This window comes from Lampetra planeri, chromosome 28 (genome assembly GCF_965212315.1).
Source record: "Lampetra planeri chromosome 28, kcLamPlan1.2.h2, whole genome shotgun sequence".
In the NCBI taxonomy this organism is placed as follows: Eukaryota; Metazoa; Chordata; class Hyperoartia; order Petromyzontiformes; family Petromyzontidae; genus Lampetra; species Lampetra planeri.
In genome coordinates this window covers 9,745,586-9,768,078 of record NC_136134.1, presented here as the reverse complement: position 1 = coordinate 9,768,078, position 22,493 = coordinate 9,745,586, and the positions used below count along the sequence as shown (strand labels likewise).

Below are 22,493 nucleotides of genomic sequence, written 5' to 3'. Positions count from 1 at the left end.
ACTGTGAGGGCGGGCACAAGCCGGCGTGAGTTGGTTAAACGTTGAGTTTTATAAGGGCACCACGGGGTGACCAGCCCCTCCCACACAAGTTTTTTTTTTTACCAAATTCGAAAAAAAATTGCCCTTGTTATTTGGTTGCCGACCCCTTGACCTCGGGGAAAACCTCTCGAGTCTCCAGACTTATTCAGGAGGGCCCTGCCACATCAGCACCGGGGAGACAAAGGTGGCCCGGCGTGGTGCCGTCCACAACCACCCCATCGTTGCGCCTACCCGGCCTTCATTGGTGCTCGCGAACAGCGCTCGCTCCCAACAGTCTGTTGAAGCCGAGACGGGGGATCTTAGTCGTTATATGCACCGGCATGCAGCGATGCTGGGAATGTATGCCGTGCTAGGCGAGGCTGCGATTTCAGCCGCGCCCTACGTGGCCCGAGGGTTGGCCGAGCAGTTTAACGTTCCTTGAGTCAGCACTTTTAATTTTAATCACTTGAGTCTCGTCCACGAGACACCTGTGGCATCTTCAGTGAGGTGTCATGTGGCCATTCCCGTAATCCAGCCCACTCAATGCAGGCAAGCGTTTTGTCGAACAGACCACGTTTTATATAACTCAACACATCCCGTGTCAAGAAAAAAGTACATGATAGGCGACGTTTCGGGTAATGACCCTTCTCCACAGAACATCGGAGACCAGAGGGACTGCTTCCCACTATACTACCTCTCTGGCCTAGGTGTTAAACATCGCCACTGGGGACACAAAGGCGGCCGGGCGTGGTTCTGACCACCGAACCCCTTGCCGTGCCGGCCTTCATAGGTGCTGTTCGCTGACAGCACTTGCCCCTAAAGTTCTGTTGAAGCCTTTACCTTTGTGTAACTTTATTGACACCGGGCACAAGTCTGCGTTGGGGTGCGTCTTCCTTTTTGTCGGAGCATCTTACAATCGCGAGCATAACGTTAAGTGCTGTTTGTTGCTGGCAGGTTGACATTTCGGTCCCCGTGGCTCAGCCGCCCGTGATAAATCAAAACAAAAAGGCAGCGACAGATAAGTCCAGGAGATTTATTCACCCATTTGAGGGCTGTGCGATCATGGAGGCGAGTGAAATGCACGCGGAGTATAACAACAGGTGTCCTTTGCGGGTCGAGTCATCATTGTCGCCATTGTCATCAGCCGTGATCCATCCACTGCTGGATGAGTCCTACATTTTGGTAGAACCGGCGAGGTCTGCTCTTAGCCGGATGCTACAAGCTTTAAAAAAACAACAGGGCCTTAAAAAAAAGTCAAGTGACACCACACTCTGATAATAAAACAAAAAAAAACCGAACCAGATTTACGTGAATCATATGCCAAATCCTGCAACAGGCTTTCAAGGATTCCAGATATGCGTCAAAAATTTGTGAAACAGCTTGACCCCGTATGGTTGGGATTCAGAATGAAGGGTAAATCGAAGTTCACTATCAGAAGTACAACTCGGATAAACTGTTACCACTTCGTACCGTATTCTCCGGCTTATCAGATGCACTCCTACCCAACCCCTATATTTTAAAACAAAATTTGGAGGTGCGAGATCAGATTTGTATAACACTATCGACAAGGGGGGCACGTGTGTTTTTTTTTAGGAGCGTCTTATAATCCGGAAAACACGGTAACAAACATGTACGTTGAACTTCTTTTGCACCGTACGTAGCCAACCGCGATAATGGGAGATGCAGGGGAAGGACAGCAAACTCAATACAAAAAGCGGAATAAACAACGGCATCACAGCGTTTCATGTCAGCATGAACAGCCCTGAACAGTGCTCCCGGAACTATTTTAGCATGTGCCAACATCCATCTCACCACCTTAATTTGTGCTCAATGTTTCCTCGACTTTTTGTCCGTAGGATTATAGCAGATATAGGCAGCACTTACAAAGGGTGGTCACGGATAGGCGGTGCCGTGCACTCAAGTGGTAGTGCCTTACGCAACCGACCACCCCTGCTCCCGAGACCAGCCGAACAGCGTTCTGGGAAATGTTGAGCAAGATGTGACGGCAATGCCAATGCTTTATAGATGACACGCAACCCGTAGCATGTACAGGGTGCTCCAGATATCTTGTGACCCACCATTTAATTCTCTAAAAACTTACTTTTTTTTTTAAAGCAAGGTTTGTTTAAAACAGAAACGAATATGCAAAGAAGAACTGAAAAAGTTAGGGGTCAATTAATTGGGGGCCACAAGACATCTGGACCACCCTGTGCAACATCGTCAGTCGCATGAACCCGGCCGGAGTTGGCGGTCTCCATGAGAGACGCCGTGAGGCTGATGTCAAACATGACCACGGTCTGATGTCAAATCGTGGTCGTGTTGTACGCTGGCCGCAACGGCGGCCTCGTCAACCGTGATCTGCCCCCAAGGTCGGCTCCCATCCCGCGGTAGCGCCGCAGATGCGTGAACGTGTTTAACCTTTGACGAGAAGTCGTCGTCGGCACCGTTCGTATCCCCAGCTTCAGTTCGTCCCAGTTCTTATCCCAACGAAACGGTGAAATGTACGCACGCCCTCCGTCAAATACGAACACCAACGTCCAGGGTGGTCACCGAAAGAACCCACCTGCCCTCTAAAATACAACACCCAAAAAAGGAACAAAATGTTTCCTACAGGATTCCTATATTTTTTGGAAGAAAAACAAAAAAATCTATTTACACTCAAGAAATTCGGTGGGATCCGATTGCGGTACGTTGCACATCCGACGTCGCTGGGGGCAAAAGTGCAGGCGGTTTGTGAAAAGGACTAACACGTGAAACATCTTTAGAAAAATTACCGTTACACCGTGCGCCAATACTGCGCGAGCTGGAATTGGGTGGCGGTTACTTGGTTCGGGGCAGATGTGCGACGGTCGGATATGCGACGTTGTACCGCATGCAAATTTTTTATTCGCACAAAGTCTTACGGAAATGTTTTTTGGATCCCTGCCAGGTTATTGCTGGGAGGGTTTCAGCGCTGAGCCTTTATCTCTCCCCGTGAAATACAAGCAGATAAAACAACAACAACAACCAAATACGAGATGCTTCACCGTCGTTATCATTCAGGTGATGTTACCCACTGTAGCAAGTGCCCCCTTACTCTCTGGCAAATTCTTAATCACGGCTTCAGGGTTGGCTTTTGGCTCGACTGAGCCGATTCTGAGCCATGCCCTTAACTCGAGTCGGCTCCGAACTGGTCTCAGCCGTGTTCAGGATTTTCCGTGAGCCGAGCGAAGCCGTGGCCGAGCTGCTCAAAGCGACTGAGTGGCTCAAGCCTGAGCTAGGCCCCGACTAAGAACACGGCCCCGATGTGCTTGCGTTACTACCACGCCCTTAACATGAAATGTTTACGGTGAGTGCGAGAGAGTAACCTCTTGATAAGAGCAGCGCCGATCATTAAGGGACGGCGCCTCTTGCTGAGCTTTTCCAGATGGCAACACCTCCCCTCTGTCTGCGTAGGTTTTCACGGGTTGCGCTGTTTGAGACTATCCGATGCGTTTGCGGGTTGTACACCGCGCGTAGTTTGGCGCGGCGATGTCCGACATTTCGCTCCACATCCTGGGAGCGACTTGTTCAGCTCCTGTTTGCGGTGGCGTGGGCACTAACCCTCGACTACGATCAATCATTGACCCTCGACAAGTGACGAGCAGCTGATTACAGAATCCGCTAGCACGCAATATGAAACCCAGATAATTCACCCGTGGGTAATTACCAGTCAACCCCATTGCAGCCGTGTCGGGGTTTCGCGGTTGAGGTGTACACCTCTCCGATGCGCGTTCGTGTTGTGCCGCGTGTCGTTTTGCGCGAGGTCCGACGTTCCGCTCCACGCGGCTGGGAGCTCCTTCGGCAACACGGGCTGCAACATTTCAGCTCGTGGGAAATGTTGCAGCACGAGTTGGGAACCCCTCAACCGGGTTCCTGGAGGAACCGAACAACACCGCGGCACAACCCGAAAAACACATCCTGAAAGAAGCTGCCAGCACGTGGAGAGCGAAACGTCAGACAAGGCGCCGGACCCCGCGCCATCCAACCCGAAAGCGCATCGGACATCTCTCGCCCTCGAGGCTTTATCCCGAATCTTCTATTTCCGCCAGGGCTTCTCCGGTTTTCCCCAGGCTCTGCCGGTATCTGAAATGACGAACGAAGCGACCGTTAGCGTGAACGCAGGCCACCCATCGTGTGGCGCAGTCACTAAAAACAACCGGCTAGCGCGTTTTAATCTCCAACCGCACCAACCTCTGAGTGTAATTTGCATCGTTCATCGTGACGTTTAATTTTAACCAAACTGACCATAATCATCGCCAGCGAGTGGGTATGTTGTTGTGACCTGCAGTGTGGTGACTAGGTGGGTGAGTGTCTGTGTGTTGTTGTGACCTGCAGTGTGGTGGTGGTTGAACACAGCAATGGATGAGACGAAACAGTCAGTGTCTGTTAGACCGTGTTGACGCACACCCAGTTAACGCTCAACAAATACCAAAATAAAATACGTTAAAGAAATAGCAAAATAATATTCGTTAAAAATCTTTTTCTAAATCGTCATTTCCGCCTCTTAGAAAGCATCGCTGAACGTCGCTGAAAGTCGCCGAGCGGCGTTGCGCGACACTTACACCCAAATGCGGCCCAGCTGCACGGTGCCGCAGCAGCCCACGAAGAAGTTGACGGCGAACAGGGCCCAGGTCCGCGGGATGATGACCAGGGTGTACCGCGACCAGATGAAGCCTGCAAAAAAATATAAACGGCACCACCACCGCCGCACACCGTCACTCGGGCCTCCCCCACAGGGCTCTCTCACACGCACGGTGGCGGCGGCGCTAGGCCAGGGGTCAGCAGGCATGTAAAGACAAAGATCCCCCGTGTAGGCTTTGGCAGGTTGTTGGGAACGAGTGCTGTTCGCGAGCACCTATGAAGGTCGGCAAGGCGTAATGATGGGGGCGGGTGGGTGGGGGGGTTGTGGCCAACGCCATGCCTGGCCACCTTTGTCTTCCCAGTGCTGATGTGGCAGGACCCTCCTGAAAAAGTCTTGAGACTCGGGAGGAGGCTTTCCCCTAAGTCCAGGGGTTTGGCAGCCAAAATAACAAGGAGAATAATTTTTTTCGAATTCGGTAAAACAGAACCTGAATATTTCAAGAGCCGCAATGCGCGTGAATACGAGACGGTGGGCGTCTTAAATAAATAATGTCACGAAGCGGTCCTTAACGAGCTGCGGAGCTGCAGGTTGCCAACCCCTGCTTGAGCTGCTTGCCCCCCCCCCCCAGTCTTCGTTAAGGGCGCATCAAATGTCAAGCTTGAAAGATTCAGATTCGAATCAGCATTGCGAGTTAATTAGCATGAAAGCGAAATAATGAACATCTCTCATCTTGATCATTTTTTTTTTACGTCTCATCCCACTCCCGTCTCTATTTTTGTCCACATCTCTCCTGTCTCACTGCATCGCTATATCTCTCGTCCATACCGCTTCTCTCATATCGATAGGAGCTTAGAACTTAAAATAAGTAATATTAAAAAATACTTTTTTTTTTTAAACACACTTTCATGAAATGTACTCTACTTGTAATGGCAGAACACCACGACTCCAGGAAGTGACCGCAACGCTTGCCATAACGTACGGGACCGTGGTGATTTACAGTCAACGTCACTTGAGCGTGGACAATTAGACCCAAGCCGAAACATAACATATAAAAATTAATGTTTAAAAGTACATTTTTTGATAGAATATAGTATTGTCATCAATATGACATAAGTATACCAAGTTTGCAGTCGATAGCACATTGGGAAGTGGGTTAAAATTGAGTTACAAGATTTGAGGATACGACAACGACAACAACGACAACAACAGACAGAGTGAGTTAAATTAAAGTGTGTAAAAAAGGGGTCCCCAATGCTAAAAATATTTCTACTTTAAAGGCCCAAAACGGCATGACACCACCACAGCCTGCTACGCTTGTCGATTCGAGTCACATGTACATTGAGTCACGTGTGCCCATCCATATTCTTGTCCTGCGGCCCTCGACGAATGGACCCCTCGCCTGTTCGCTCAAACGAGTCACACGTGCCAGCGTGGGAACGGTAGCCGATCTGTCCGGCGTCGCATCCGACGCTTCGCTCCGCATCGCTGGCAGCTCCTTCGGAAGCCTCCGAGGACGTGGAGTGAAAAAATTAAACCGTTGAAAAACTCCGGACAAATCGTGCCGGATAACACCGCGGCGGTGGTAGTTACAGCCCAGACGGCGCGTGCACGCGTGCACCGGAAAGCCGGAGAGCACGATTGCGGAAAACCCCGCGCGGCGGTGAATTCGCAACCGCTTGGGTGACGTTTGCAATAATGCATGTCGAGTGAAAGCGTCTCGGTTATAAACATGCGCGGCATCAGGAGGGCGGCGTCTCCCGAAATGGAAATGAATTTGGCGGATGCGCGATGATTTGACAGCGAAGAGGGTGGGGAGGAGGAGGAGTGCACCCGGCTAATCTGTCGCGTAAATATTAATGCTCCACTGTGTTTGACATCAGGAACGCGCGTCGCGCGTGAACGGCTGGGGAATACAACAAGCTGCATGACTAATTTATCACTGCGACTAGTGCAGAAAATAATATCGCGCAAAACTTTCTTCCGCAGCGGCGGAAGTAATAGGTAGTGAGATGTTTACCAATTACGAGTCACAAATTTTAAATTGAAATAGAGCCAATTATAACATCGTGCCGAAAAGTGACTGCGACATGCACGTAGTTTTGTAAATATTGACGCAGCCTGCAACCAAATCATCCTGAATGTGCCCGGTTTCTCGTCGTATCTCAGAAGCTAAGCGGGCTTGAGCCTGGCTGGAACTTGGACGGGGTGACCGTGAGGGGCTTGCAAGGTGCTGTAGGCGTGAGGCTGCTCGATACGTCCCAGGAGATGGATGAGTGTCACCCCCCCCCCCCCCCGTCGCGTAACACGTGGTGTGTTTTTTCTATGGATTCCCGGCTTTCCTCCGACATGAAGCCAAAGTCTCCTCAAAGGAATTGGCCAAACGCCCCAACGTAGCAGGGGGAGCCTCCTGAGAAAGAGTCTTGAGAATTGAATTTGGATCATATGGACCGGGAGGCGTGCATTTCAGCTTTTTAAACCCTGGACAAATGTTCGAATCGCAGCGTTTGTGTATTGTGAAAATACCATCAGCAGTTCCTGAATAACTGCATTGTGATCCTGTTGCCTAAGGTCACCATCACAATAAATTTCAGCAAACATGACGGTGTCTTATGATGACAAGAGGACCTCAACACATTCCAAGGGCACCCTTAGTGGCAGCTGTCCCTGTGCGGCAGAAGACAACTCGGCACATAGCCTCAGGGCAGGCTTAGTCTGCCAGCAGGGGGCGATGGTTACTGCTGTGCGTAATCCCAAATTAATAATGCGCCGTGTAATTTTTATTCTGACATAAAACTATTAAACGTCTAGCACGGTTGGCTAAGTCCTGTGCGAAAGAAGTTCAACATACATACGTACGTTAATCATAATTTACAAGCACGATGAGCACAACGTGTTGAGTTTTCCTCTTAAGCTCTGCAAGCCTGGCTAAATGCCAGGAGGCGATACACATTCCTTATTCTGCTGTGGCTTCCTGGCTGTGCAGCGCAAGTGTGTGTGTGTACACGCGTGTGTAGATACAGTGGAGAGGGGTGGTGTAGCGGCTAGCGAGCAGGGCCAATACCAGTGACGATTACCTGAACCGGTCCTGGGGCCCCCTTAGGTCGACTCAGCCTCAAATGAGTACCTGGTGCAGTGTGTAAAATATCAGCACTGGGGAGACAAAGGCGGCCGGGCGTGGTGCTGGCTACCCACCCCCTTTTGTGTGTTGTTCCGGCCTTCATAGGTGTTCGCTGAAAGCACTTGCCCCAACAGCCTGTTGAGGCTATACGGGGGATCTTTGTGTATAGTGGCGATGCTAGGCTTAAGGAAACTATGCAAATGCGTAGGGTCCCAGGTAGCTCAAGGGCTAAGTAACACCATTGACCAATATCTAAAACATTGCTGGACTTCCCCCCTAGGTTGAGTACTGGGAAGACAAAGGTGGCCGGGTGTGGTAACAGCCATACCATTCCCTTGTGCGCTATTCTGTCCTTAATAGGTGCTTGCTAACAGCAACTGCCCCAACAGCCTGTGTTGGCTACACGGGGTATCTTTGTGTGCGTGCAAGTATTCTGTGTCTGTCTTGGTACCCGTGTGTGCGTGTTAACTGGGGGCGGCGGCGGTGGGGGGGGGGGTGTAGCAGAAACATCCTTGCCGGTTATTATTGCAAATAAAAAAAGATGCAGCTCGCTAACGGCACGTGCCGCCACGACAGCCTGCATGGCTACAGCAAGATCTTTGTCTATACTCATGTGCCGATGAGGTCCTTGCATGCAAGCGTGTACGTGTGTATGGCGCAATTATGTTACCAGATAAGCAGAGGACGCCGGATTGGCTTGCGCTCAGCTTGTCAGCAGGTCGCGCCATATCGGCCATTCCGGCCATCACCAGCCCCTAGGGTCAGGAAGGGTTTGGGGGTGGCGGGGGTGGTTGGGGGTGGTTGGGGGTTAAGCGAGACGAGTGGGGTTCGGGTGAGGTTGAGGAACACAGAGCTGCACAGTGGTAACAATCGTGCCTCGTAGCGAGAAGGGCCTGGGTTAGATTCCCGACCCGGGTGCCTTTCTGCGTGTGGAGTTTTTAATGTTCTCCCTCTGTTCTGCGTGGGATTCCTCCCATAGATAAAAACAGTTGGAGTGTCATCGGCGTTGGGCAAACTTCCCAGTGTGGCAGGACCCTCTTCAGACTCAGTGTGGCTTAAATTTTTATTTTTATTATTATTTGATATACAGTTGAGGGACGCAATTCCACTGCAGTCACCTTACATTTCCCTTGACGTTTCTGTCACGGAATGTTTTTAACCGAGAATGTTTTTTGAAAGCAATTTGTTCGATCCAACCGTTGTCACTGGAAGTGTATATTTTTTTTTAGTTGCTACGGACTTATGTTTTGTGCACCGTTTTCGATGTCTTCCCTAAGGCAGTTTGTTTTTGCTCCGATTTATATTCGCTGCACGGCCGTACGTAGTTTAGAAGATCTTTTCTTTTGTCGTTTTGGTGACCCCGTCTCACCTCTCGCAAATGAGACTGCATTCTCGTGTTTAAGTTCCCTACCTGGTTCGACGAAAATCAACCTGTGACCGGTCGAAACGGTTCAAGTGCGACCGCTGCGATGGGGGGAACGAAGCGGTTGCCGCAGAGAGAGGGGTTTGGAAAACGGTGACGTTAAACAAGGTCATGAAACCGCAAACACTGCGTCCTACGCCACATGTTTACACACGCGTGGGCATGCGACAGCCACTGTCACTAGGGGCTTGCTTATTCACGATTAATTCGGTTACTGTATTCTACGTGTTGCCGAGACAATACCCGACAGCATTCTGACGATGAGCTGGACTATATTACCCATCCTAAACGCGATTCAGGAGATGCAGGAGATTTGTAAACCTCACGTTTGATGTGTGTGGAGAGCAGTGGTGTCGCGGTTTAGCGCGCTGCACGATGAACTTATCGACCCGGGTTCGATTCCCGCTCACGGCCAACACCAGTTATGATGATCTGAACCGGTTGTGGGTCTCCCCTAGGTCGACTCGGTCTCAAATGAGTACCTGGTTCATTGTGTAAACATCGCCACTAGGGAGACAACCACCCCCTCCGTGTGCCGTGCTGGCCTTCATAGGTGCTCGCTAACAGCACTTTCCCCAACAGTTTATTAAGGCTGTACGGGGGATATTTGTCGTTGTGTTGAGCTGGTGACGCGACCCAGGTGTAGTGCATCCGCCGCTCGTTGCAGAGGTTCGCGGTTCAATTCCGGCGGGCCACCCTGGTAATCGCTGCTTGGGGTGTCTGAACGATCAAAATGAAGACGTGCCGCCTGCTTCACGGTGGGCGTTAAAGATTCTGTGCTGTCGGTCGCAAGAGTAGCGCCATTGCGTGCCAGCGTTAATGGTTTCACATTTGGAAAGGTTGCTTGCAGGTTACTCCAATGGAATATATAGGAAGCAATCATCGCTACCTCCCCCGCCAGCACTGTGGAATATTGGCAGGACCCATTGAGATTCAGTGAGGCTTTCCTGCATAAACAAATGTAATGATAACGATAAAATCACTTATAAGCACTTTTCCCCCCCGCTTTATATAAAGATAACATTTGCGGGGTGCGTCTTACAATCCAGTCGCTGTGAGTGCGATCGCAGTAACTTTATTGACTTTCCGGAGCGTCTCGTAATCCAGAGAATACGGCAACGAGCTCACCCCGATGCGCGCTTGCTCCTCACCTTGTCGAGGGGCCGTTGCCCACGTGGCCACAAACACGGCGGTCAACGTGTACAACCGACTCCTCGAGGACGCAGATGATAAACGGGCGGCGCTCGTCCCACGTCCTAAACCCCCCGATTCTACGTGGCCTCAATCTAGGAATATGTTTTGCGTCATCGCCCCGGGTGATTGCGAGCGGACGGGAGCGTTTGGCGAAGCTGTGGCGCCGTCCCGACGTAAATCTCTCCGCGAGGGCTTTGCTCACCCATTTGACGAGCGGGGCGTAGAAGAAAACGGTCTTGGGTCCTGAAAAAGAAGAATGCCGTTCGCATAATTAATATACACGGCGTACGGTTTCAAAACAAATATTACATCGCTACTGTATATATGTGTTCATCCACTGCTGGATGAAGGCCTCCCCATGCCGTGTCGGTCGTGGGGGTTGTTTGACCATACTTTACCGCATTCATGACAGAAGGGGGTGAAGGGGAACACAGAGACTAGTTAGCCGTGGCTGGGAGTCGAACCGGGGTTAGCCAGGTGCATGGCCAAGATCGCTAGCCACCGCGCGAATAACAATTTTGAACATTTATAAAAAACCCGGGTTTGTTTTCGTAGGGCCTTGCACATGTGCGAGGCTGCCAAGTGGCCCCGCCGAGATGCAGATGAAACGCAAGACGGGGGAGCAGACGCACTCTGCACACACTTGGCAGCAGAAGGCCCGGCACGCCTTGCGTCTCCCCGGCTCCGCCACACACACACACGCGCGCACACACACACACGCGTCTTCACGAGTTCGCACGCGTACAGACTCCGACGAAGAAGAGCAGTGGCGCAGCGGTTAGCGCCCACCCGCGTCCTTCGAACCCGGCAACCAGAGTTCAATTCCCAGCTGCGGGCTAGCGGTTAGTGGAGAGCGACATCCCAACCAGTCCTGAACAAACACCCCTCCACTGGGCTCTTTGTCAGCAATCCACATTAACCAGCGTGGCGAAGTATGGTCAAAAGGACACCGAACACCCGTAAATGATGGACTGCACCCATTCAGTTATTTTGTTTGTTGGGGAAATATGGTGGTGAACGGGGCAGAGCGGTGGGACAGCGGTTAGCAACACTGGACCATGAATCCCGAGTTGAATACCCGGCTAACATCAGTGAAGAGTCCCATCCGAACTGGACGTGGACACCGTCACCCCACACCCGGCCTGTATTTACCAATCCGCATTGACAAGCGCGGTGAAGTATGGTCAAACATTCCCCATGATCAAGAAGATTGATGGGGAGGGCTTCATCCAGCAGTGGATTGGCAATGAACTAAATATTTTACATTTTAAAGTCATTAAGTAAATTAAAAAATGATCAGAATTTTTGTTGTTGGGCTTGGCTGCTGTTGAGAGAATGCGATGGGTTGTTTTTTTTTCCACGTTTGATAAACAATCAGAGAAGTTCATAAGTATTTGTGCCAATTCATCGCACGGACAAAAGGAGAGGAGCGGAACTTGCAAGGCAGCATTTTTGGGCATTGGCAGCACAGGGCACAAGGTACTACACCCACCCACCACCACCCCTCACCACCACCACCCACCCACCAAAACCCACCACTGCGACCGCCAAAGCGAAATTCATCGATAAAATTCGATTCCCCCCGCTCGCGATGAACTCCGTCGAATCATTCACGTAAGATTTTATTATTCGCGATTCAAGCCACGAGCAAATAAATGATGCCGATCCTACGGTTGTCCTGACGGGGCAAACAAAATTGTAGGAATGAGTCGGGGGCGGGGGGAGATAAGGCGGCAGCTGGTGAGAAACGAGCGCCGGTAAAAACAGCAGAAAATAATCGATTCTTGAAATGCATCCGAGCCACGTTATTTTTTATTTTATCATACTTTGCCGATCCACAGCTCCAATGACCCAAAATTGCCAAGCAGCCTGCCACTAACAGCACCATGGAAGATACCGTAGCTAAAGAGTTAATAAAATCAACGAGTAAAGGTCATGGGAACGGTAGCCATGGTGGTAGTAGCGATAGAGCAGCGATAAGAAGGCGACCGACCGCCATTGCGCTCACGTCCATGACTGGAGTGATTTGGCGAGTACTGGATCATCAATCGCCCCGACTGCTTTACGTTGAACTCTATCGGGTGCGGTGAGGTAGGAACTGGAGGCTCCACGTCAGATATAACAGCAGCAGGATTCCAACTTGGGCCTAATCTGTAACTCTGTATAGCAGCAGTGATAATTGTTCAGCGAGTTACAGATGAGGGCTTTGCAGTGCAAATACAAATGAAGCTTCTTCGATGCTTCCTTAGCAACACGGACATTTCATCCGAATTGCCGGGTAAGTGAATGGTGAAATCTTATCGTGCCTCTTCTTATTTTATTTTTATAAAGAGCCTTTAAACAACTTTCTTTAAATAAAAAACAAATAAACTATTTAGATGGCAGGGGCGTGCAAAGGATTAGGAACCGGGTGCTTATAAAGAGCCTTTAAACAACTTTCTTTAACATAAAAAACAAATAAATTATTTAGATGGCAGGGGCGTGCAAAGGATTAGGAACCGGGTGCTGACGTTGGAGGGCGAGTAGGAGTTAGAGAAGGTTAGGGGGGAGGGGAGAGATGGAGGGGCGGGAAGAGGAGCAGCATGGCCAATGGCAAAGAGGCGAATCGTTAACAAGGATACACCCTGTAGGTAAGCACGACAATGGGCGCCGCAACGAGCGTGGAAAGAACGCCAAGGGCACCTTGGAGGCGCCTCGTGCGGGCAGTCACGCAGCCCACAGCCGACCCCGGGCACGCGCGCGCGAGCCCGCCTGCCCGCTGGCGGAACGGCTCAAGGGCCCACGGTCAAACACGCCCCAATGCCACGAACCCCGCGGAGCCGCAGACTGCATAGCCATAACGACGGCACGTCGCCCGTCGCCCAACAGAATCCATGCCGCCGTCTCCTGGAAGCCGAAACGCTGCGTCACACTTGAACGGTGGTCCGAAGGGGCGGACAAGAGCAAATGCCAGGGAGAAATTTCAGCCACGGGGTCAGTCCGGGTCAGCGGCCCGTAGAATATTTACGCACCCGGCACGCCACATCCAGGATACGCCTCTCACTTATTGCCGTGGTATTCTGGTCACGAGCCTCCTGCTTCAGTCTTAGATAGGCACCCGAGTCGGGATTCAAACCCAGGTGCTCCTTTCTCCGAGGCACGAGTGTTACCACCACGCCACGCTTCCTCCCTATTGGTGCGGTTGTGTTTTTATCGAAGAAACTGAGCTGATGTTCTCGCTCGTGAATGTTCTGAAGCTACCCAATAATCCATAACCGTACTGTACACCAAATGTCCAAATGATCTGTGCGGTGTTCACGCTGTCCGCTATGTCAGGTTTCAAATCTTCTGGGCTCTGATCAGAGGTATTATACCAAACTCGGGAAAGACGCGCCCTAAACGCGTGTCAGTAGAGTTCTACAAATCTGGTCTTAAACACGCATACACACAACACACAAGCACACCGACCAGATCATATACGATAAGATGCACCCACAAATTTTGCCTTAGAATACAAGGGTGTTGGGGGGGGAGGTGTGCTTTGTGATCCAGAGAATACAGTAAATGTTACAAGGAAATTGTTAAAAACTAAATTAGATGGATATTGTTGTTGTTGTTTCATTACGCATAGTATTTTTACAGCCCCCTTTCTTTAGAAATCCGCTGCTGGATGAATTCCTCTACAAAATTAAATCCGTCACGGGGAGTTGCTTTAAATATAATTCGCCGGCTCAAATATCACTCGCCGCTGATGTCAGCCGTGGGCGGGATTTGAATTCGGGTTACTGGGTTCATCGCATGGTGCGATAACCACTGGGTCTCGACCCCACCTGTTAAGCACTCCAGAGTACCAATAATGATAATAGCACTGTATTTTACAGCCCCTTTGTCAATCCACTGCTGGATCAAGGCCGCCCAGAGGTAGTTAACATCTCACGGATGCGAGATGTTCACTACCTCGCCTGGTATACAGGTCGTTGGTTCGATCCCGACCCTGACGCCTGCTGTTTGTGTGTCTCTCTCTCTCCCGTGGTCGCATTGGTTTTTCTCCAGGTCCTCCGGTATTTCTCTCCACGTTTAGAATCAACGTGTGTTTGGCTGCTATACATTTCCACATCATAAGCCACTTTGTTGAGCCGTCATTTGTGGCCAGGTCGCTTCTGAAAAAGAACCATATAGCTCAGTGGGCCTAACCTGATCAAATAAAAAGTGAATGGTTAGTAGTTAAGATCGGTCACAAGGTTTGTTTGGTTAAATGCGTGTTGGTGAAGTGGGGGGCTCATACCGGTTTGCATGCCGCCCGCCACTGTTGTTAGCCGTGAGTCGATCTCAGGTCACCGGGTTCACAGCCGCAGCACGCTAACCAGTGCCCCACTACTCCACACTTCTTTATCAATCCACTGCTGGTTGCAGGCTTACATCATCGTAAAGGTCTTGGGGGTGGTGGTGGTGGGGGGGGGGTGACCATACTTCACCACTGTGGTCTAGTGCGGGTTGGTGAAGGGAGGGGGCGGGAGAGGCAGGACCCCACGCCACTGAAGTCAGTCGTGAGTGGAATTCGAATTCGGGTCACTGGCTTCATAGCCCAGAGCGCCAACCACTGCACCACCGCTCCATCTCATATGATAGTCTACGTTGTATTTTTCCCCCCAATTATTGTGCTCGTTTAATGTTCGGTCAAATTGAAGAAATTTAGACACAAACCTTGAATGCAACTTCCATAGACAACCCTGTTTTAGTCAGAGATGTCTTTCACCCGTTTTAAAGATGCAGCAATTGAGGCAAGTTAAAGAGTGAGGCCCTTAAATAAAGTTGCGCAAACAGCCGCTGTGCAAAGGTTTGTTTACGCAAGTTAAGCATCTTGACCAGAAGGCCACCATCATCTGTGCCCGTTTGTTCAACTCTGTCTGGCAGCGACACTGGACATCGGACTTATCATTGTCTCAGGGTCACAGACGCACTGTGCCAATGAAGGGTTAACTGGATGATCACGAGTGCAGACCGCATCGTCTGAGAGCGGTGACAAATGCGTGAAGATAAAGGGTTGGGGACTGACTACCGGAACTTCCTGCTCGCGTTCCACGACTGCAAAACGTCGCGTTCCGCCCCTGACCAGTTAACCGCCCGCACCCAGTTGCAGTGTTTGTGCTCGGTGGAGATGTCCACAAATCCAGGGCGGCCTGCCGGATTCCAACCTCGAACCTCTGCAAACGAGTGTTTATCCTGGCCACGCGTAATAAAAAGCAAGAATGCGAACTTGGAACGCGCCTTCCGCAGAGCGCCCGCTCGCCCTCGTACACAGAGAACCACGCGGAGGCACGAGGAGCAACCACACGTGAGCGGGGAAGGCAGCCACGTGATGAGCCGACGCCAATAATTGCCCAAGCTCTGCGGTCCTCTACATATGAACATATTTTCGGCTAATTAACGAGCGAAGTCTAGAGTGTATGCCCAGGATCTAGCTATACTTTGGTGCGGAGACGAAGGAGGCTGTGGAGCCTGGTATCTGGAGGGTGAGTGGTGTGACTTAGCCTTGACCCAAGCCTCCGCGAAGACCAAACTTTTCCCCATCAGGTTTAATTTGTTACCCCGTGGCTGGCTGTAAGTCAACGTATGCCGATGCCACAGCGCCCAGCGGCACTGTTTGTCCTGCACGCGATTTATTAAAATGTAATTTACATTTTTATGATGCCAGGCGCTGAACATACCGCACGGTAATCACCGGGAGCCTGGCTCTAGCGTGCAGGCCCGAAAGATAGCGCGCACCAGCAGCGATGGCATCTCGCTCTCTTTAACGGGAAATTTTTTTTTATATCAAGTGCAGCGTCGATGGTCTCAGCATGGTCACCAATGACATTAAGTCTGGTTGTGCACTTAATTCGGATAAATTCCAACACCGAGAAATGAAATACCCTTTTGGCCATCACGCAACGAACTTTACCCGCATGCGGCACAGCAGGCGGGACAGTGCAGCCCTCTACGGTGAGAAGCAGCAGTCCGCTTGAGGAAGGAATCTCAGAGGTAGTTCTGTGTTCTGTGATATCCTCTACCGTGGTCCGCTGTCTTAACGCGACGGTGGCTGTGGCGGCGCTGAAAGAGATCCGAAGAGATTTTTTTTCGTCTCAGGACTTGACGTCGCGAGCGCAGCGGGGATACACTCGATGGGAAGACAACAAATTAGATATTTTTTTAAATTAAAAAAAGTGGAACGTAGACGACGGCGCTCTGACAATGCCAAGCCTAGACAATGTTTGTGAGAGGGGCTGAAGTTTGGCGTAAAACTATGGAGGGTGTGCTAGTTGAAAAGTGACTGGGCCGCCAATTATACACGATATTTTCTAACGCTTTCCAAATCGGGTTGAAATAATTTATGCTTTGGCCGTGCCTGTCTGTCCATCCGTATAACTGTGTGAGCATGGACTATGACAAAGGCAAAGATCCCCCGTGTAACCTTAACAGACTGTTGGGGCAAGTGCTGTTGGTGAGTAGCACCTATGAAGGCCGGTACGGCACATGGAGGGGGTGGAAGGCCAGCACTACCCCCCACCGCCTTTGTCTCCCCAGTGCTGATATTTTACACACTGCAACAAGTACTCATTTGAGGCTGAGTCGACCTAAGGGAGGCCCAGGACCTGTTCAGATAATCATCACTTGGTCGCCGGGTTCGTAGCGCGGCACGCTAACTGCTGCACTACCGCGCGTGAGCGTGCGTAGGCGTGTGTGCGCTATCAGTGACGCAAACTCATTAGCCCTTTCTCTCGCTTTGACGTAGACGTCTGTTTCTGATGAAGGATTTCACGCCAGACGGTTGAAAAAGCCGGGCCTCGGTGGGGACAATTAGGGGAAAGATCATGCTGGGCCACGGCCCATTACACTGGCAGGCTATGAAACCCAGAGCCAATGAATAAAACATGTAAGTGGGCAATGAGTCCCAGGGACGATGATTTGGGCTCCTTCAAAAGAACATCGACTGGGGGCGCAGGGGTTGAAGGCGCGGTGGAAACGCTCGTGCCTCACAGCAAGAGTCGTCTGGGTTCAATTCCAGACTCGGACGCCCACATGTGTGGGAGATTGTACATTCTGCACCTGCTCTGCATGGGTTTTCTCCAGGTTTTCTGGTTTCTTCCCATAGCTAAAATAAAATAAAAATGCAACAGGTATTGGACAAACATCCCAATGCTGAAAACAATACGTTTTACTCAATCTGGATGACACACAGCAACATCACCCATACTGCCCGCCTTTTAGTTGGAAATGTTTAAGTCTGACACTCGTTTAAATATAAAATTTCAGAGCGTATGGCATCAGGACTGTAACTTCACATCGCAGTGAGCTGCCTCTGCTGAATACAAAATCTTGTAGAGTAGGAGGCCCAGATTCTCAGCCGTGGCTCTTCTCAGGCTCGGCTCCGGTTGGACTCAGAGGCCGGTTTGAGTTGCACGTGGTTTACGAGTCAGCTCACTGTAGCCAGAGGCAAGTCTGAGCCAAGCTGAAACTCTGAATACAATGCCTGAATCTTTAATGCGGATATTTAATATTTTATTTTACCAGATAAGGCCCACTGAGCTATATAGCTCTTTTTTTAGAAGAGACGCTGCCACAAATGATGACTGTGGTTGTGTTTGCCTTTTATTTTGTCTATCTCTGATTTCAATGAAAAACGACCGTAATTCCCCAGCTTACAAGAAACTCCCGAAAAATGCGACATACACCAAACTTGTTCAGGGTATCAATAAAGTTATGCCAGTCTGATTACACATAAACCCACACAGCTAGCTTCCAGATTATAAGACTTCTGTTCTAAACGTGGACATATAGTCCGGAAAACACAGCACCTGTACAGCCCTTTTGTCAATCCACTGCTGGATGAGGGCCTTCCCACGCCATGTGGGTCGTGGACATGGATAGATGCTGGACATCTGTGAAAAAAAGTTTCATAGCACATCGGATTCCTCCAGTCTAAATACATTCTGATTCAGCGTACCATTGGGCCCCATGCATGACTCAGTGACCCGGGATGCACCCCGATCTCGCCAGATCTCGAAGTTAAGCAGGTCCGAGCCTGGCTCTAACAGCGCGTGGACAGGGGAAATGGGGGGGGAGGGCGTCCACCGTACGTGGTGCCGGCTCACGACGCGATGTCCGGAAAACCGCGCCGGTAATTGAGCCGGCAACCGAGCTGGCAATCGAGCCGTTCTGGTTTGGCTTAGCGGCAGCACGCTGCACTCTTGCGGGGACCGACACCAACTGTGCTCTTATCGTCAGGGTCAAACTGACCCTGACGTAGTTCCACCCAGGACAAAACCTGTATTTTTTTTGTGCCGAAAATACATTTGGCGGCACCTAACTGCCCACACGCAACGGCGGGGCTGGAATTGTGCGCCCCTCGTTTTTGAAGTTGAGTTTTATTTTAAGTTCATCCTTACGTGTTATCCGTGTGACCAAAGCCCTGATGAGACCAGTCGGTCACCTCTTAAGGTCAACCCGTGGAATGCACCCGCATGCAAGCCTTGCACGCACGCAGCCAGATTATCAAAACAGGTTCCGCTCGCTCTATGCGGGTTCGGTTTATGCGATTTTGCGCTCTACACGCGGCTCAACCAGTCTCCACCAAAAAATTCGCCACATTGTGCGGTTTAAATTCACTCCACATGCGGCTATGCGGTCGCACGTGGGACAGAGTGCCGGATGATCCTAGTAGCAAGAGTAGCTACATATGCTACGGGCCCCGCACTTTCAAGGGCTCCGCGCTAAATGTTTTCAAGCTATCAATTCCGGTTCAGTGATGCTGCACTTGCTCTATTACTATAGTACTATACTGCCTTCAACTTTTACGACTGGGTGTTTAAGGTTAGCCATCTGTCGTATTATCTGGCTATATAGCAAATGAAAAAATTAAGTTACTTTACTATGCAAGTAAAACATTTGTGTTTTAATTTTTGTGTCCTGTGTGTGGTGTGTGTGCTACTCTGCAGGCAGCTGTCTCCTCGTGCAGTGCATTGTGGGTTGAGTGACTGTGCACTACGCGGTTTCGCTATGTGCGCCCTTTTTTTGGAACGCATCTACTACTACTGCCGCGTAAAGCGAGTGAGACCTGTACGCTGTCGAATGAGGGATTCCCCATCATGCCGTATTGGTTGTTTGACCATACTTCACCGCACTGGTCAGTGAAGCAGGCGGGGAGCTGTAGTACAAAACAAGGGTGTTTTTTTTGCTGCACTGCCCACGACTGCCCACAAATGTCGACACCACAAGTTAACTTCTGCGTGGTGGTCACCCATCCCCAAGCGCTCGTTATGCTCAACAGCTGCTTAGCTTCCGAGATTCGGTTAGGTCAGGCAAGTAGATCACTGACTTGTTCAGGGTCTTGGAAAATCTATATAATGTGACTGGCTTTACAAACCACATACAGCTTGCATTCGTCCAGCGGTAGATCGATTAGGACGTTTCATTATTGCGATAGCTATCATGCTCTGGGAATTTGTCCAATGTGGCATTTGTAATTGCATTCAACGGGTTATGCAATAAAATGTTCACCTGTACATATTACTGTATAGGGTGCGTCTTATAATGCGGCAGGCACGTGTAAACCTTTAACACGTAGGCTTTCGCGACCAACAGTATTCATCATAAAGGCTTTTGGGTTAGATCGCGCAAGCATGTGTCGTAACCCTCCACCACAGCCAGGAAAGGATTTGTCACGTGAACAAAACGCGCCAATTAGTTACTGCCTTGGCCCACCGGCGTGTTGGAGAGTAAATCCACGTGGTAATTACATCCAGCGTCATCGAGCGTGTGCAACCAGAGTTGTGTGAACACGTTTGGGCGCGTCTTACTTTCCAGACATTCTTATAAAACTGGCGCGATGCGGTATGTGCGGTGTGGAATTCGTGAAAACTGGGTTGGGTTCCTGTGCTGCATGATAAGGCAGGGCTTGTGTAGTCACGGTGACATGGCCATAATCTCGCGCTCACCTATACCGGTGGCACGGGGCAGACGGTATGGGTTAGCGTTGCCCGTCTCACGTGTGTATCCGCTCAACGCCCCCTAGGTGGACTCAGCCTCAAATGAGTACGTGGTGCGGTGAGAAGTAAACATCGCCACTAGGGGGGGAGACAAAGGTGGCCGGCCGTGGTGCTGGCCACCCACCTCGGCTTTCATAGGTGCTCGCTAACAGCACTTGCCAACCAAAACATCTGCCTAGGCTATACGGGGCATCTTTGTCATGAACACGTGGCAGCCGCGCGCATATTCATTAGTGCACGTGTACAAACTTGCAAATACATAACGCGCTGGATGGAGGCCCTCCTACGGGACTCGTGTAACCATACTTCGCCACACTGGTGGCGTAACACGACCAGCCGTGGGGAGCGAATGGAACTCGCGCACGGGTTCAGATTGCCGGGTTCAAAACGGAGTGCGCCAACCGCTGCGCCACCGCTCCCCTCCAACAAAACAGGTCGCTTGACACGCGGCCTCGTCTCGCTGCGAGCGGAGTGCGCCTTAAGGCGCCACGTCACACGGACGCAACTGAACTCGTTGTACTGTATAAACATGTGTGTTAGTATACAGTACAAGCGTGGGGAGCGCGAAAAACCCGGCGACTCCCGCTCACGGCCAACACCGGTGACGATTATCTGAACCGGTACCGGGCCTCCCCTAGGTCGACTCAGCCCCTTAGTGAGTAAATGACATCGGCACCTCGGGGAAGACAAAGGCGGCCGGGCGTGGGTGGTGTTGACCACGCCTCCCACTCAAACCCCCCAACAGAATTCTAAGGTTATACGACGTAGGGGGGGGGGTGTTCTGCGGCGGATGCGTCTTATAATCGATGTCTATGATTTATGTTGTTTTGTTAAATGTGTCTGTGCGCGTTATACGAGCCGACGCGTGATCGTTCGGGAAGAAAGTGGAACAAAGAATGAAAAAGCGTGCACCGAAATTGGCAAACGCGCGCTCGAGATGAGTGAGTGGAGTGATGGGTGAGATGAGAGAGATGAGCTCGTGGATTAGAGAACATCGCTCGGATCCGTGTCGTCGTCGTCGTCAATCGGGGCTGGCTACGTACGGTGCGAAAGAAGTTCGGCACACGTGCGAGAGACTGGCTTGTGCGTAACAACGCATCGCCAGAAACTCTGGGAGAGGATTGATGGCATTCGGTTTAAGAACACGAACGAAGGTGACGGCCTGAGAAGTACGTCCAAAAGGAGATGGAGCGAGCGATAAACTCAGCTTTGATTGTGGATTGACCATGGAAGTTTGACGATGATGGTGGTGATGGTGGTGATGTAACTGCGTGACCACACGCACACACGCCTTGTCCCACCCGCTTTTCTCACCGCATTCGTGGTTCCAAAAGGGTCGCATCTTCGCCGGTAAAGCAAGTTCGATCCTGTTCAATGACCGATGCAATGCGGCTCTGAAAACGGCTGCCATCCTTCCTTGTTGTTGCTGCTGCTTCTGCTGGTGCTGCTGGGTTGGCGGTGGTAATGCCGATGGTGGTGGTGGTAATGCCGATGGTGGTGGTGGTGTGGTAAGGGAAGGTAACGTCACCCACCCTCCTCTTTATATAGATTCTACGACAGTATGTGTGTCTCTACACTCGAGGCACACACACACACACGCAGACACACACAGGCAGACACACAAATACCAGGGGCCCGGCACTAGACGGACAATTGCGCTGTGTGTGTGTTCACTGATGAATAGCTTAATAATTAAATAAACGAATGACCCACCCACCAACCCGACACGTACAATGGGCACAGCACACCTACACACAGCACACACACAAACCCACCCCCCCTCTCCCGATCTCAAGGACAAATCACCCCCCCCCCGCTTCCAATGACACCCGACCTGCTCAATACGGAGCAGATCTACGGAATGCTTCCTAGGATGATGATGACGACGGTGGCGGTGGGGTTTGGCGATCCGTGATGCTGATGCTGCACGCAAAACTCGGGAGCGGATTCTTGCGGAACGGAGTGGAATCCGCAAACCACGCCACGCTCGCTCGCTATACCGGCACGGAGCGCCGCGGTGCGACTCCATTCCGAACGAAAGGAGACGCCACGCCGGGATTTTGTGATAATTTGTTCTGGGAAGGAACGCGTTTTGAATGTGTTGCAATTTTTTTTTGCACTTCCGTGTAAAAG

At 50.9% G+C, this 22,493-nt stretch overlaps 1 protein-coding gene across 3 annotated transcripts; it reads right to left on the bottom strand.

Annotated features, from left to right (window-relative positions):
• Nucleotides 1-1,037: 1,037 nt before the first annotated feature.
• On the bottom strand, nt 1,038-22,240 carry LOC144728415 (mitochondrial pyruvate carrier 2-like). Of its 3 annotated transcripts, none has more exons than XM_078607843.1 (6): nt 18,171-21,615; nt 16,277-16,425; nt 10,559-10,599; nt 8,410-8,494; nt 4,602-4,713; nt 1,038-4,122 (listed from the first exon to the last, which is right to left on the bottom strand). In XM_078607843.1, the coding sequence occupies exons 1-6, from the start codon at nt 18,302-18,304 to the stop codon at nt 4,062-4,064; spliced, it is 582 nt and encodes a 193-aa protein (XP_078463969.1). In that variant the 5' UTR covers nt 18,305-21,615; the 3' UTR covers nt 1,038-4,061. The 3 variants fall into 3 exon arrangements, with proteins under 3 accessions (XP_078463969.1, XP_078463970.1, XP_078463971.1); XM_078607844.1 differs by lacking the exon at nt 18,171-21,615 and adding an exon at nt 17,422-17,447; XM_078607845.1 differs by lacking the exons at nt 16,277-16,425; nt 18,171-21,615 and adding an exon at nt 21,675-22,240.
• Nucleotides 22,241-22,493: the final 253 nt, after the last annotated feature.

Excerpts from the sequence above, each read along its gene's own strand:
- LOC144728415 (XM_078607843.1), bottom strand. The coding sequence starts at position 18,304 with ATGTATTTAGACTGGAGGAATCCGATGTGCTATGAAACTTTTTTTCAC. Across the intron at positions 16,426-18,170 it reads TTGACAAAAGGGCTGTACAG|CGCCGCCACAGCCACCGTCG; the intron begins GTGCTGTGTTTT and ends GATCTCTTTCAG. Across the intron at positions 4,123-4,601 it reads CAGCTGGGCCGCATTTGGGT|ATACCGGCAGAGCCTGGGGA; the intron begins GTAAGTGTCGCG and ends TCGTCATTTCAG.